This window comes from Hemicordylus capensis, chromosome 2 (assembly GCF_027244095.1).
Source record: "Hemicordylus capensis ecotype Gifberg chromosome 2, rHemCap1.1.pri, whole genome shotgun sequence".
Taxonomy (NCBI): domain Eukaryota; kingdom Metazoa; phylum Chordata; class Lepidosauria; order Squamata; family Cordylidae; genus Hemicordylus; species Hemicordylus capensis.
Window position 1 is genome coordinate 105175866 of NC_069658.1, and position 16603 is coordinate 105192468.

General features: G+C 45.1%; 1 protein-coding gene across 3 annotated transcripts in view; it reads right to left on the bottom strand.

Annotated features, from left to right (window-relative positions):
- TMC1 (transmembrane channel like 1) overlaps positions 1 to 16603 on the bottom strand; it is a 108351-nt gene that overhangs the window by 22842 nt on the left and 68906 nt on the right. For all 3 annotated transcript variants that reach the window (XR_008317702.1, XM_053302876.1, XM_053302877.1), the window contains exons 14-15: positions 14793 to 14921; positions 8305 to 8372 (exon numbers count right to left, since the gene is read on the bottom strand). Coding sequence is in view for 2 of the 3 variants with exons in the window: in XM_053302876.1 (XP_053158851.1) it covers positions 8305 to 8372; positions 14793 to 14921 (197 nt within the window). In the remaining variant the exon portion in view is untranslated. The remainder of the gene's footprint in view (positions 1 to 8304; positions 8373 to 14792; positions 14922 to 16603) is intronic.

A 16603-nucleotide genomic window follows, 5' to 3' on the forward strand; every position in this document is an offset into this window, starting at 1 on the left:
GTGGGGGGGGGGGACAGCCAGTGGACAAAATCAGGGGCATAACTATCATTAGGCAAGGGGAGACAGTCGTCTTGGGGCCCCACTGCCTTGAGAGGGCCCCCAGAGGCACTTCACATGACTCCCCACCCGCCTGTGTTGCACCCCCTATGAATTATGTTGAGTCTCTTGGAGATCAGCAGTAGCAGAGAGTAAAAAAACTAGATTCAATGTGAACTAGATATTCACCGTATTCATAAGGGGGATGTGAGTGTGAGTGCACTATATATTGTGAAGTGTGTTTGTGTATATCAGTGACGGGCCCATTTTAAAATCTTGTCTCTGGGCCCACTCCAACCTTGCTATGCCCCTGGACAAAGTATCATCCAAATTGGCCCTCTGTCTGAGAAGGAGCATTGGACACAGTCCAGATTAGGAATCTGGACATGTGTTAACAAGTGATAAATGCCCTTAAGACAATGATGAGATCTAGTCAGTGGCATAGCCACGAGTGGAAAGGGGCGGGGGACAAATGCCTGCATCAGGGTGCTGCTATTTTGCCCCTGCCCCCAGAGAACACTTTGTCCTCCTCCCAGTGGCGTATCGGGGGGAAACGGTGCCCAGGTCAAGCTCTGGCCCTGAAATGGTGCCCCCCCGCCCCCCACATACCTGTACTGGTGGCGCCCCAGGTGGCAGATCGCCGGCGGTGGCAGCGATTCAGCGGTGGCGGGAGGCGGCGGGTCGCCCGCCGAGTGCGGCGGCGGTGGCAGCGATTCGGCGGTGGCGGGTGGCGGCGGGTCGCCTGCCGAGTGCGGCAGTGGCTGGTGGCTGGCGGCGATTGGCTGTAGCAGCCCGAGCGGCGGTGGATTGCCCGCCGAGGAGTGCAGGCAGAGCGACGCCGAGGCCTGCCTTCTGGCCCGGCGTCGCTTCCCAACTGCACAGGCACGCGCAGGCGCACCTGCGCAGTTGGGAAGCGACGCCGGGCCAGACGGCAGGCCTCGGCGTCGCTCTGCCTGCACTCCTCAGCGGGCGATCCGCCGCCGCTCGGGCCGCTACATCGCCGCCAGCCACCAGCCACTGCCACACTCGGCGGGCGACCCGCTGCTGCCGCACGCCACCGCCGAATTGCCGCCGCACGCCCGCCGCCACACTCGGCGGGCGATCCGGGGGGCGGGGGGATTGCCACTTTTTGGCGCCCCCCCCAGTGGCCCGCCGGGGTGGTGCCCAAGGCACGTGCCCTGCCTGCCCCCCTATCATTACGCCCCTGCCTCCTCCCCCACTCAGCTGGCAAATGAAGCACTCGCTAGCTGGGAGAACAAGGTGTGGCCCCTTGCCCACTCCTGGCCAGCCCTTTGTTTGGTCCTTGTGCTCTCTCTCTTGCTCTGAGCAAGGTAAACAATGCATCGGCTGGGAAGGAGCAGTAGAGGGGCCACATATCCTCCCTTCTAGGTGCCCCTGCATTGATGTGCATTTGACATCAATGCATGAGGTGTGGCTAGTAAGCAGGAGTGGGCAGCAGTTGAGGGAGGGTATCACCCTGTCCATGGGCTGACAGCAAGCCCTCTATGCCCCTGGATCTAGTGTCAGTTCTTCTATGCACACTGGAGACCAGAGTTCCAATTCAATCACTCACTTTTGTGAGTAAAACCTTCTCTAGGACCTATAAACTAGGACCTGTAAACCCTCTCAACAGCACTAGCTCCCACTCTTTCTTGGATCTCCACGTTGCTGATTTTTATGGCTCCTCCCCTCCCCTTTTCCTGCCCATTGGCTACCATGTCCTCTTGACTCCTTCTGTCTCTAAACAGAAATGCAGGCTGGAACTAAGGAACTCTGCTTGCTCTTCAGAGAGCATGGCACAGTAGGGTGACACTGCGCACACCTTGCATGACTTGTTCTAGTTTTCCCTGCACTAACTAATGCTCTTTCCCTCTCAGTGGCACACCTAGGTAATTTTGGCACCCAGAAGGCAACTACTGTAAGCCCCCCCACCCCGCCACCACAAGGGTCCCCCTGCTTCTGCAAGGCTCCCCACCACCACTGTGAAACCCCCCCCCCCCGAGGGTTCCCCTGCCACCGCAAAGCCTAATCACCAATTTTTTCAATAATTCTAGCTGCCGGGGGGTGGGGGCAAGCTGAGCAGGCCTCCCTGGCCTCCCCCCTGGCAGTAGCAGGCAGAACGAGAGTGGCCGCTGGGCCTGTCTGTCCAGCCCAGCAGCCCCTGAGAACTGCAAGGCACTGCAGCGCACCTGCGCAGTTGGAATAGAGCATCATGCTCGAGCGCCTCGCAGTTCCCAGGGGCTGCAGGGCTCGATGGTCAGGCCCAGCAGCCACTCCCGCTTCACCTGCTACCGCCACCACAGGGGAGGCCAGGGAGGCCTGCATATCTCACCCCCCACCCCTGGCAGCTAGAATTACTGGAAAATTGGTGGATCGGCCTCGTGGCAGGGCAGCGGCGGCGGGTGCAGGGTGGCGGCAGGAAGCCCCCTGGCCCTTTGGAGGCCCCCTTGGACCTTGGAGGCCACAGGCTAGGGCCCCAAGGTCTGGAGGTATGAGCGCCTCTGCTCCCTCTCTGACCTACTTTGTTCTAGAGGAGGGCCTGGGCCAGCAGCTCACTGTTCTGAATAGTGCTTGTTCTGAACTGCCTTTGATTGGCTCCAGCCAATCTGACTAGATCTTGGCTCCAGCCAATGTGACTAGATCTCATTTAGACACGACCATAGTTATAATTGAGCAGATGGGTTCAAGGAACCCAGGCCTCTCAGCTCCTGAGGGGGCCCCCAGGTCCACCCCTCCCTATTTTCTTCATTATCTCCCTCACTCCGAGGGTCCACAGTGGAGAGGGGTTAACATGGGCCCCCTCTCCACACTTCTGCATATAGATACAGCAAAATCATATTTGCAGACACATTCTGCAACTTGATCTACCATTTCGCCTCAATTTTTCCCCCTATGGTAATAGGGCAGCAGGCTAGACTGAGCACCCCACCCCTGGATCACCAGAAATTGGTAAAATGCCTGTGCCCTGATTGCAGTATAAGGAACTTCTGCCTTAATTAGGGAAAATAAGGTCACCCACAGTGTGTACATGGACGTGCTTTTGTGCTTCTAAGTAGCTCTTTACCTCCTATACAATGTATTTTCAAGGATGTTTGACCAGCTGCATCTGCAAACATAGTCCCCATAACTTTCCATTAAACAATGTGATTATTAAACCTCATTGCATAAACAATCATCCATGTCTACAAACAGATATTCCGAAAGCTCACAGCTATCACTCCTTTTGAATAGCACAACAACAACCTAACCTGTAATTTTTATCATCTTATATTACACTTTCCAACTCACTGGCCATGTTTCCTGAAGTGACAAGCATTTCAGTTTATCATAATTAGTATGATCACTATCTTAGCAGTCACCATAGGTAGCCGTTATTGATATTTGTAAACACAGTTAGATTTAGCCATGGGGAGCTAATTTAGTTTTGTCTTTTAGTTTTCCTTTCTGCTTGATAATATACTTTTCTAAGGTGAACTGGGATCTAGCAGTTGATATGAAACAGAATTTCACCAGAAAAAAAAGGGGAAAAGGATGACAAGCCCTATTCACACATGATGCTCAACATATGCACAATCTTAATTTTTAGTTCTTTAAAATAACTTTTAATTTGAATTTTAAGATCTGTAATTCTGATTGTGGTTTTATCTTGGATTTTTAACTTTTTTAGCTTAATTTGGTTAATTTTACTAGTTTGATTTTACATTGTAACTATTTTATAAATGTTGTGAGCCGCCTCTAGCAGTAGGGTACTGGAGTATAAATATTTTAAACAAACAAACAAACAAACAAACAAACAAACAAACAAATAAAATCTGTGTACAGTGTATGTATGTACAGCACAGGTAGAGTTGCTCACATTTTATGCTGAACACATAAATAGCAGTTTTATCTGCATTTATGAGGGTCTGTACCCAGGTCCACAAACAAAATGAATACATGTACAGTCGTTCAGACAAAAACATGTATGTGTGTGTACAGATACCTGAACCACACATACAATGTAATGTCTGAATTTGGGTATGTAACAATCAGCCCTCCCCTCTCCTAAAGAGTGAACCGGAAGTGAACCCTGTCCTAACTGACAGACAGTGGCCTCTAGGGATCAGCCACTCAGCACACAGTGGGCAGCTCCTGGAGGGCCTTGTGGCAGGAAGTGAAGGGGTTCTTTGTTCTCAGAGGAGCTAGGAGGGAGATGAGAGAGGACAGGTGGAAGGCTGAATGAGCCGCAGCAATGGAGCTTTTGCTGCCTCATAATCAAAAGCTAGTCTGAAGAATTCTCTCATGGAAGGACATCTGCAGATCCTTGAGAGACAGGATTGCAGGAAACTTGAAATCTCTCCTGGAGTTTGGGGTGAGTTTCAAGGGGGAAGGAAGCCAGGGCTTTGGGGCTTCTGAAGGGTTTAGCGAGGGAACAGTTAGTTAGCTTGCATTAGATTTCTTTCTTTTTGTGCTATGCAAATCCTTACAAATGGTTTATTGTGTTTTTATTTGTAAAGTAACCAACTAAGAGAAACTGAGCCTCTGCCCTTTCTTTACAACTAGGGCGTTACAAAAGTCTCTGTAGACTCCCCAAAGCGCTTTTTGTACTTTCTTACGTTTATGTTCTATGTAACTGGGTAACCACAATTTTTGAATTGTGCCACCCCAATATAATCTGCGGGTGCTTTTTGAACTATTCTTGCAAGTACTGAATGTTTCCGTTACCTGTAACTAAAAGCTGAGAGAGCCTCAGACCGAAGCAGTCCATAGTATTTTGAATAAATTTTCTCTCTCTTTGTTCTTTGTATTTTACCTTCCTCCGAGTGGATTTTTAATTCAGAATAAGGTATTTTACTCTGGTGCAAACATATCTCAAATTTGATTGCTCAGTAAATCACTACCAAGTGTTCTCTTCATGTGTAGGCTGCACGTGGAGGGGTTTTGGTATTTTTCCATTGGCAAAGAGAAGGAGAGTTTTCCCTGGAATTTCACCCACACCAGGGAAGGATTAAACTCTGTTAAAAAGTGGGCATGGTGGCAGGGATATAACTATCAAAGGAATGGTTAAGTTTGAAAGGAACAACATTTGTTAAGCAAACATGGAAGGAATGATGCAGCATTTTTCTTTCCTCCACGTGGGCTTTCTCTGAGACAAAGGCTGGGCTTAAATCCGCTATTCACTACAGGGTATAACTTTGAAATTTGACACAGTTAGATTTTCCCTAATATTTTCTGAAATCAGAACAAATTGCTTTGTGAATGGGGAAAGCTGCCTTATACTGAGTCAAATCCTTAGGCCCCATCTTGTTTATATTATCTGTATTGACTAGCAGCAGCTCTCTGGAGTTTCAGCCAGGGTTTCTTTCCCAGCCCTACTGGAGATGCCAGAGAACCTCAAGCCTTCTGCATGCACCATATATGCTCTGTCAGTGAGCTACAGCCCTCACCAGTGTTCCCTGTAACAATAATTCCCAGATGTTGTTGCCTCCAGCTCCTAGAATCCCTTGCTGCAATGTACTTTGGCCATGGATTCTGGGGATTCTGGGAAACAACATCTGGGAATTCCTGTTACAGGCTGATCTCCACCCTTTTTAGTTGACACCACTGCTTTCAGGAAAAATATATAGCATCTAATATTGGAACCCTTCAAGTCAGCATTTGAATAACTTTGGGTGAGTAGTAATAGAATTGAAAATATGGGGGAAAATAAAATAGCTAGTATTTTTTTTAATTTAATAGTTTAATATAATCGCTGAAATGTCAAGCTGAATTTATAATAGCCTAAACATTCATGAATATCTATGTTGTTTTGCATTTGAGATGATGGAACTTCTTGTTTGCTGAGCTGGTGTACAATACATAATGTTGTTCATATATTGGTTTTTAACAAAAATATTCTGAAAGTGGTTTACATAGGAAATGAAATAAAATGTCTAGTTACTTAGGAAATCCAGCAATTTGCAACTGACTTTTTGTGAGGGAACAGGAAGTTGTCTGTTTGGCTGGGATTCCAATCCTGCACATGCCAATGACCAGGACAAGGTCCCAGAACATAGGGATGCTAAGTGCCCCTGACACAAAGGGGCACTTAGAGGCTGGAGGAAGGGTGCAATGTAGGCAATGGACTGAGAAAGAGGAACCTGAAGGAAGGTAAGGTGACTAGAGAGGATGAGGGAAGGCAGAATCAAGGTAGTGGCCTGCTGGAGATGGGTTATGCCAGACCCAGTTCTGCTTTCTGGCATTCAAGCAACCATTTTCACTTAGTTGCCGCTCCACCCACCTTCCTGGCTCTACCTTGCCTCCTTCATAGGCCCCACCACACTTGTCCAGAGCTGGCACTGATTCCACCCAGTCCCCTCACTGGCCCATCGTCTACCTTGCCAGCCCAATACTGCCCCTCTTTCCCGTGTGCTGGACTCATGTTCCAGGTGCACCCTGCTCTCTGGCCCATGCTGTTATTTGCAACATGACAGCCATGCTGGCCTGTCCACTAGACTGTCCTCATTGTCAGTGCTGCTCTGGTGAGTAGTGGGGAGCTGAGCCAGAGGGCAGAAGGTGAGGCCAGTGAAGGGCAAGGAAGAGGGGTAGCATCTGGCCAGTTAAGTGGGAGGCAAGGCCTGAAAAGGAGCAGAGTGGAGTCACCACGAGCTGTGGGCAAGGGGCAATGATGATCATTATGATGCAGCTGACACTTGCTGTCACCTTGAAAAAGGCCCCAAAGGCACCACTTGAAGCAATTGCCTCATTTTGACTTATGGGGGAACTGTCCCTACAAGTACCCCTGCTTCAAATGTTCAGCACTAAATCAGAGTGCTACAATACTACAGAGTTCAACTTAGAACATAAATCCTTCAGATATTCACAGTGTGGCTACTTTGATTTCCTCTCCATATGCTTCCTTCTTCAAGCTGCACCTGTTTTCCTACATTAATCTCCTCCATTTCCTCCAAGCTCAATGCAGCATAAACGGTGGCGTCATTATCCCACCCCTACAATCTGAAGAGAGAAAGGCCAGGCTGGGAAATTGTAACTTGCCTCTGGCTACCCAATGAGATTCATAAATGATTTAAACTCTTGTCGAATTAAAGAAATTTCAATTGATTAATCTTTATGAGTTTTACAATTGATTGATGGATTAATTAACCAATTCAATTTGCATATAAAAACCACTTAAACAAAAAATAACACTTCTTTGTCATTTGATTATTCACACAGGTCCCACACAAGACATCATCTTTGAATACCTATTCTCTTTCCCATAGGATTGGACATTTCTAAGGTGGCATTTGAAATCTGAAGGGGTTTTTTTAATAGGTACTTGTATATAAAACCATTGTAAAATGCTTTAAATTAAAAAAATAATAATAATCAAACGGCCTAGTTGACTAAATGCTGCAGCTCTAATTGAAGCCAGGATTTCCCTCATTAAAAGCCAATTCTTTGAATTCTACTCAACAGCTCTTGACTTTTCCCTTGCTCTGTTTTGCTGCATGACACACTTAACAGATCATGTCTTGGCTGTGGCCGAAGAACCCAGGAGCAACAGGTCCACATCCCTGTGACTGTGATATACATTCTATGCAAGGGCTTCACTGCAAAAATGTTATGTAGCATCAGAAAAAGCAGCTAGTCTGTCTGCAGCAAGAAGCTGTCACTTCAAGGCAGGTTTCCTAAACGTCCTAGCTCTTTTGTTATCCCCCATCAGGCAAGCCTTAGGCATGCAGGCTTTATGTTCAGAAAGATTCACAGCAGCTCTTGCCAGTGCTGGACTGATCCTTCTCGAGAGATGACATCTAGCCCATAGACATAACTTGTCACATTATTTCTTGAGTTCTGGAGGTTTTTCTCAGAGAAGAGAAGCAAAATGTAGGGGCATAAATGCAGCACGGAATAAGAAATGTTTCTTTAATAACTGCCACATTCATAGCATACTTCCTAATGTTTGGCTTTTCCGTTCATCAGCAATAATAACTGTGGGGCAGCCATTTGTCAGACCTGAAAAGTGACACCCGATAGCACTAAATCTTCAGAGAAAGTGCTGGCATCTATTTTGTTACTCTCAGTTCCTTCTCGTATCTTTCACAGCATTCAGGCATGATCTCAATTTAGTCACACCAGAGTGCAACTGGGAGAATGAAGTGCGGAATCAAAACCAGAAATGACAGGTGTGATTTTCTTAAAACTAGTCTTCACAAGCAACGTGATAGAAATCACAGCCATGTTGGACAGCCTAACCCTGGCATTTTGCACAGGCTTTGGTTTTGCTGTATTGCTCTAGGACACACTTACCAGATCATGCCTTGATTGAAGATCAGGCCCAGCACATTTCCACTAATGTCAAATTCTGAATAGGAAGGCTGAGGGAGGGAAAGAGTGGATCACCTTAGAGTTGCATATTGGTTTAAAAATTATATACAAAGACTAAAGATGCAATTCTGTACACACTTTACACTTGAGTAAATTTCACTGAACACTGTAAGATAGTGGAGAAGTCTGCCTCGTGCAGTGGTGGGCTCCTCTTCACTGGAGGATTTCAAATAGAGGCTGATCAGCCAGCCATCAGGGATGCTGCAGCACAGGGGTTCAAAATGTTTTATTAGAGTACTCCTTCTGTTCCAAACTTTCAGCTCAGGTATCCCCATAGAGATGGTGTGTGTGTGTGTGTGTGTGTGTGTGTGTGTGAGTGATGAGATAGGCTACTCCAGTCACTGGCTTACATTTAGACTAAGCTGCTCATGAATACTCCCATTGAAATTAGTGGGGCAAGTACATTTGTCCCATTCATTTTAATTCCAGTAAGACTGCTTCTGAGTAACTTAATCCAATGACTAGAGTAGCCATCTATGGTGTGGCTGCAGTGTGGGGAGGCAGGAGGGCTCTGAGGACCCCCTGGGAGCCCTGAAACTACCTCTACTGTACAGCAGTCTCCTACACTGAGCAAGGTTTGGCCTCTAGGCCTCCAAGGTCCCTTCCAACTCCAGAATTCTTTTATTCTGTGACTTATTGCTGAATAAGCATTCAGAGGATTGCACTGCACAACCGTTACACTGCAATCTTAACATTATGAACAGTGGCCCAGTTCAGATATGACAACAAACCGTGGTTTGTCATGTGTATGAGCCATTGGCCACCTTCGGACGTCACGGGGAACCTGAGGCAAACTCACCTCAGGTTGGCCTCCTGTGATGGCCGAATGATTGGAACTGTGGTTTCTGGACCCAGCCACGGTTCAGATTCTTCCACCAAACTTGGGAATGAACCCTTGGTTGGAATTAGGTTTCACTCACCCAACCAAGGCTCCGTAGCCTCCAGTGTGTTGTCCAGTTTGTACAGCTTGTTAAGGGAAGTAAGCTCCTTCCCCTCAAATGCAATTGGCTGCCATGGCTGTCCTTCTTGCACTGGAAGAAACTTGCACAGCCAGTTACTCCACCTTTGCAGTCTCCTGTACTGCAAAGGACTTTTGTCTAGGAGTGAGCCAGGGGTCCAGTTTGGTCCAGGATACTTAAGAGAGTACCTTCTTTGTCATGAACCCTGCCAACTATTAAGATCATCTGCAGAGGTCTGGCTACAGTTGTCCCCAGCTCGTTTAGTGGCAACTCAGGACCGGGCCTTCTCTGTGGTTGCCCCGGAGCTTTGGAATATGCTCCCTGTTGAAATAAGAGCATCTCCTTCTCTGTTGGCTTTCAGGAAAACCCTCAAGATGTACCTGTTTTCTCAGGCTTTTAACTGAAAATGCTAAACTATTTAATGTGTTTTTATCTTATGAGATAATTTTTGTTTTGTGGATTTTAACTGCTTTAATAGTGTTTAACTGCTTTAATAGTTGTCTTATCTAATTTTTACACTGCCTAGAGATGTATATATCAGGAGATATAGAAATATGATAAATAAATAATAAACAAACAAACAAACAAACTTTTTTGGTTTGGACCAGGGACCAGGGTTTGCTGTCCATTGGACAAGGGTTTACTGTTATGTCTGTAGGCGGCCATAGTGAGTTTCAGGTTTATGAGCTTCCCACTTTTCATTCCACCTGCTTTAAATACAAGGGGGAAAGTTAGAAGCTTCTCTTCATGGGTTGCAACAGACCACAGTTTGCCATTCCATTCAAAAGGAGCATACTATGGTTTGCAAAAAACACAGTTTGCTACTTTCATCCAAAATTATGAATTGCAATTTTTTGCATACCACAAATGGAAGCTTCTGAGTTCCTGCCCTCCCATGTGAAGAAGAAGCAGAGCGTGTGAGCCCCAGGCTCACCATAACTTATGCACTTAACAACAAAACATAGCTTGTTGTTACATTTGAACCAGACCAGTGTTTCCTGAAGCAAATGAACAAAATTCCACAATCATGGGCAATAATGAATAAAACAGATATGAACATCTTTTGATTATACAGGGTTCCTTTTCTTTTAATGGCCCTCATATGAGCCCCTGGTGGCGCAGTGGTAAAACTGCCGCCCTGTAACCAGAAGGTTACAAGTTCGATCCTGACCAGGGGCTCAAGGTTCACTCAGCCTTCCATCCTTCCGAGGTCGGTAAAATGAGTACCCAGAATGTTGGGGGCAATATGCTAAATCATTGTAAACCGCTTAGAGAGCTTCGGCTATAGAGCGGTATATAAATGTAAGTGCTATTGCTATTGCTATATTACTGATATATCTGTGAAAATCAAACATATTGGGGTGCTTCTCATGATCAGCAAAAATCGGGCTAGCAGATGCTAGCCCAATTTTTGGTGACCATAAGAACCACTGGGCTCGCAGCAGTGCCCAGTGGTTCTTGAGCGGGTAACCCGCTCAAGAAGCCCTGCTAAAAAGCAGGTTTGCGGAACGAGCGCTCCTGCAAGCCTGCTTTTTGCAATCGTGAGTAGCTGCACCCCATCTTCGTGCCATGCCTACTCATGAGTAGACCCCCGGCCGGGAGGCAAAAAGCCACCTCCCAGCTCTGGGGGTCTCCCCAGTATGTCCTGAGCACTCGTGCAGGGCATACTGGGGCTTATGGGGGCCGTGGGGCCCCCACTCCCCCCACCCCCGCCGGCTCCGTCACGGAGCTGGCCATCGTGTGGGCAGCCGATCTGGCCACCCACGGCTCCCTGCCTGCTCGTGAGCAGGGGGAGCGGGCTTAACCCACTCTTCCTGCTCACAAGGAAAAACCGAGTCTCACTGATCGTGAGACCCGGTCCACTGATTTTTAAATGACATTAACTATCCACAGTACTGGAAGTGGGAATACGGGGGGCAGGGCCTCCATTTACTTCTAACGTTACATTTTTCTCCTCTTTTTTAAAATATTAAAGCAAGAAGATTATGACTTGTCTTTGGAAAGGTGAAACACTCAAGAATGAGGCCCTGAACCTTCTCTTGAGTGGAGGGGGTCACATATCTCTTACTCATACCTGAAACATCCAACATTCTCAAGTGACATCCCAGTACACTTTCTGAACAATTTCCTCCATGCAGTTTTAAAATGCAAAAGAGAAACTGCAACATCAGTACTATCAATACTTGCTACAGTTATCAACTTTTTGCTGGCGGGGCTTCTTGGTCTTCAGCAATTGCATGACAAGCGAAAAGTCAGCAGAGAACATTTTTCCTGGCATGCAGATGCAGTGTTGGATGGAAAAATACATTTGCCGAATTTCTGCTTGTCACCAGCTGTTAAAAACACAGGAGCCCTGCCAAACACATTATTGTCTATATATATCAAAATGCTTGGCTGGGCTCAGATACTTTGTATTGGAGGTATGCCCCCATGGTATATCATACTCCCTTAATTGTAATCATATAAACAGAGCAAATCATATAGTCATTACATCTTGAATATGGCATTATTAATCATCCTTGGCTCATCTGACATCATTAAAGGGAAAATATCTTGTTCACACTGGACAAATAATAGCAAACAATAATATAAATAAAATAAAAGCAAGGTGTTGCCTGCCATATTAAATATTTCCTGGATGTCATTAAAATCTTAGCATGGAGGAAAAACTGCACCAAAATCTCATGTTCACTTCCAGGGCATATTGGGAGAGCAGTCAAAGATTTGATTCCAAGTCCTATCCAAGTGTGTTCTATAGGCTTCTTCACCTAAACATGGCAATGAAACATGGTGAATTATGTGCTTCAACTAATGACTTGGCTAGAAGTTTTGTCCTTGAAAGTTATGTCCTACTGACTTTATACTTGCAGAATGCAACTACTGTTAAACGCACAGGCGCTTTGCCCTCCTTGGAATCTGGCCATCTTGGTGTTGCCTATTTATCTTCCTTCTGCATACAGCTCACTGAATCACTGACCACATTCCCATTTTCTCTGGCACAATAGCCTTATTCACACATTTTGTTCAATGAACAGACCATCTGTGTATAGTGTCAGCAAGGTCAGCTCTGTACACATGTACAGTTATTCACAAATAATGTTCAGTACATGTACAGCAATACGCTTCTTTCCTACACCTGCATTTGAGAGGGTCTGTTTCCAGGCTTGCTTTTAAAATGAATGAATGTATAGTCATTCACACAAAAACATGTATATGTGCACAGACACGTGAATGCACATACAACATAATGTCCAAAAGGACTAATAAGAACCTTCTTTCTGAATGTCTGAGCAGAACTTGCAGGGCAGTCTGATGCATGTTATCCTATGCAGGGTAGTTCCACTGGCTGACATGCATAGCATCACTCCACAAACAAATCAGGAAGATGCCTCTGCACTACAGAAAGCTTTCCTAGCTGTGCCACATTGGGTGCACAGAAGGGGGAAGCAAAGTTTGATGATTTGTGCTTCCTCCAGAAGTGCCCTGTGCCACTCAAAAATATGCCCCTGAGAGCTGCATGACCATCAGGGACATATTTTTGGGTGATACCAGGCACTTCGAGAGGCAGCACAAATAATGAAATTTGTTTCTCCCCCAACATACATGGGTGCAGTGGTGGAGGAAAAGATTTGCTCAGTACAGGTGCACACTCCTGGCATACCCATGAAGTGCTGCTCTGGATAGCAAACACTGTGCTTGATAGAGTCTTATTTCCATTAAGTTCATTTAGGATTTCAGTCTTCAAATTGTTTTGAAGACAAAGCTCAATTGCACCAGTACCTTTCTGATCCAACAGGCATCAGACATCCCAGGCAAGTTCCATACCAGGCATCTTCTTAGAAGGGGTGATCCCATTCTCTTTCACATAGAACTGGATGCTTCTAAGGTGGCTTTTGCAATCTAAAATTCTTATGTAGTTGTATTTTTTAAAAAATTAATTTTATAATAACTTAAATCAAAATGGCTCCCATACTGCACAGCGAGATGCCGATCCAAGCAAGAGCCCGCAATGCTCCTAACAACAGGGCTGCAGCATGCCTACTGAGTAAATGCAGTTGTGATGGCACTCCCATTGGGAATGATGGGGGTACCACTGCAACTGCATTGACACAATCCATGGCAGGGTCGCAGTAGCCCTGCCACTGGAAGCAGCATGGGCCTGCTTTATAGAGATTTTGAAGCAGTGAGTGCACTTCTCGCTTGGATCAGTGGTTCGCTGCGTGGTAGGAGCACCAATATTTTTTGCACACTGATACACTACTACTACTACTTATATACCACTTTTCAACAAAAGTTCTCAAAAGGGCTTACATAGATAGATAGATAGATAGATAGATAGATAAGATGGTTCCCTGCCACAAGAGGGCTCACAGTCTAAAAACAAACATAAGGTAGATACCAGCAACGGCCACTGGAATTATGCTGTGCTTTTAAAAAGTGCTTCTTTGCTCAGTTGGCAAGGGTAAACACTGACAAGAAACTCAGACAAATTGGTGCATATCCCTTGTAGGCAGGTTCTTACACTAAATTGGTTCCTAAGCCATTCTGACTTCAATTCAGATGCCTGGGATTGATGTAAAAGGGGATGTTCCTCTCTCATATGGAATTCATCACAAAGGGTAGTGATGGCCACTTGCACAAATGGCTTTTAAAAGTGAGTAGGCAGTTTATGGAAGATAGGTCTATCAGTGACTGTTAGCCGAGAGCGAGATAGAAACAGGATGCCACCGAGCACTAAATCCTGAGGACAAACCAGAGTGCATGGTTATTATCTCCATGCCTTGCTTGTGAGCTTTCAGAAGTGGCCATGGTTGGAAACAGAATGCGGTACTTGATGGGCCATAGTCTCATCCAGCAATGCAAAGTTCTTTGTTCCTTATCACACAACAGAAGACAAATTGTCTTATATGATTGACTTTTGAATATGGAGTTTGTTCAGTAAAATATAGCAAGCTCTATCACTTTGGAAATATTTTTCTTAGGCAGTATTAATTTGCTAAAGAACAGCTTAGCATCACTTTCCTAAAGATAGTGGCTCAGTAACACAGATTTTGAACCTGGCATATATCTTCTATACACTGGAAAATACAGAACAGAACTGCAAATATAGTGCAGCATGGTGTATAGTCACATTGATCACGGTTATAATTATGATAATGATAAATAAAAATGTATAGATTGTGAGCCCCTTGGACATGTGTTTTTTCATTCTGTGTAAAGCACTATGCACCTAGAGGGTGTTGTATATGTAAATAAAAATAACAACAACAACAGCAACAACATTGACAATGAAATTCAGCCATCCCAGGTCCTTGGAAAGGACTCAATGTCTGGATAAAACAAACCAGTCAATAACACCTGTCTGACTGTGTAAATAAATAAATAAATAAATAAATAATTTCAGAACTAAATTCTTAAAATTCAGGAGACAAGAAGATGCATGATACGTACATAGCCATATTCCAAGTCCCAACACCAGCAGTAATTGAAAAACCTGACAAAGACAGCTTTCAGGAAGTCACCAATTAAAATTGTGACGTAGGTTGTCACAGTGTCGGAGACCGTCAGCCGCACAAATTCCTGCATTTAAAAAAACAGTTGGGTTGTGTTTTTTTAGGAAAAGCAATGCATTTGACTACATTTGTTTCACTGGAATGTCTGGCAAACTCTGAAAATGCAAAGGTGTTTTCTGCTGCCTTTCATTTTTGTTGAAACTAGCCATTCAGATACTTCACAAACACCGTAACATTGCTTTTGAATTATGTACACAGATAAAAGAGAAGCCATAAAGTGTTTTGCCAGCAGATTCATCTTATGAAATGCCTCCTCTGTGCCCTTTGCCTCACTGTAAAATTTTGAACTATAGTGTTTAGAGCGTTCCCTCTGTTCTTTGCCTACTATTTTTCAAAAGCATTGAAATGTTATACATGGATAGTCTTTCTGTTCAATGTGAAGATCACCCATTTAGCTAGCTGAGTAAACACTCATGGTATGCATATGCTGGAAACTAAGCACATGTATAGGCAGCAAAAGAACTTTTTAAGCACTGTACATGTGGTGAGCCACCTCATGGCACAGCGGGGAAATGACTTGACTAGAAAGCCAGAGGTTGCCAGTTCAAATCCCCACTGGAAACACCTATATTGGGTAGCAGCAATATAGGAAGATGCTGAAAGGCATTATCTCATATTGCGCAGGAGATGGCAATGGTAAACCCCTCCTGCATTCTACCAAAGACAACCACAGGGCTCTGTGGTTGCCAGGAGTCAACATTGACTCGACAGCACACTTTACCTTACTTTACATGTGGTGAGCATGCCTCTTCCCTACATGGATATGCTATCCATATAGATAATTCTCTTTCAAAGCAGTCATCAGAAATTTGTGAAGAGACAAATGAAATATATGAGAATGAGTCCTGCGGGGTGTGTGTGTGGGGGATATATATATATATACGAGTCCTAGGGAAATAAATATATGAGTCCTAGGGGGGGAAATCCAACAAATTTCTCTGTACGAGCTTGCTGAAGGCCTAGTTTTTAAAAGCCTTTCCACATCCATGTTTAAACACAGTCTGCCCTCGGTTTTTGGTGTCAGGCATCGGAATCTTTCACAGCTTCTAAGTCCAAACAAAAGGACAAAATATTATTTCAAATGTCACAAAATCATTGCATTTCAGGAAAACTTTGGTCCAATTTGTAACTCAGGAAAAAAGCCTCTGTGACCTCAGTTCATGTTTCTGCTGCTGCTGCTGCGTGTGTGTGTGTGTGTATATGCACATGATGTAGTGGTCAATCTCAAAATAGAAAGTATTTCTAAACATTGATCTCAGAACCATAGATCAACCACAATCTTTCTCCATTATTTTTACCCAATATTCTCAAATGAGCGACCATGTTTTCTCTCTTGAATTTCTGTGTAGGTGTATATGTTTTTGACATATGATGCAGCTCCCCCCCACTTCCTGTTGCATCTGTTCTTTCTGAACAAGTTATCTTCTTTAATTGAGGCATCCTATCCTGAGAGTCATCCAACCAAGTTTCAGTTCTATCTGTCAAGTCATATTTACCTTCATGTACCAGGTTTTTCTGTTTCCTATAAAATTAGTCACTTACACAATGGGGGCATTCACACGACTGGTGGGCAGGGGGTCGGGTGAGGGGAAAGGATGCTCCAACTTACCCCAGATGATCACAAAAAGGCTGCTGAGAGTGGACTGTGCTCCACAGATGATCCATTTTGCACCACCCAGCACGGAGCTC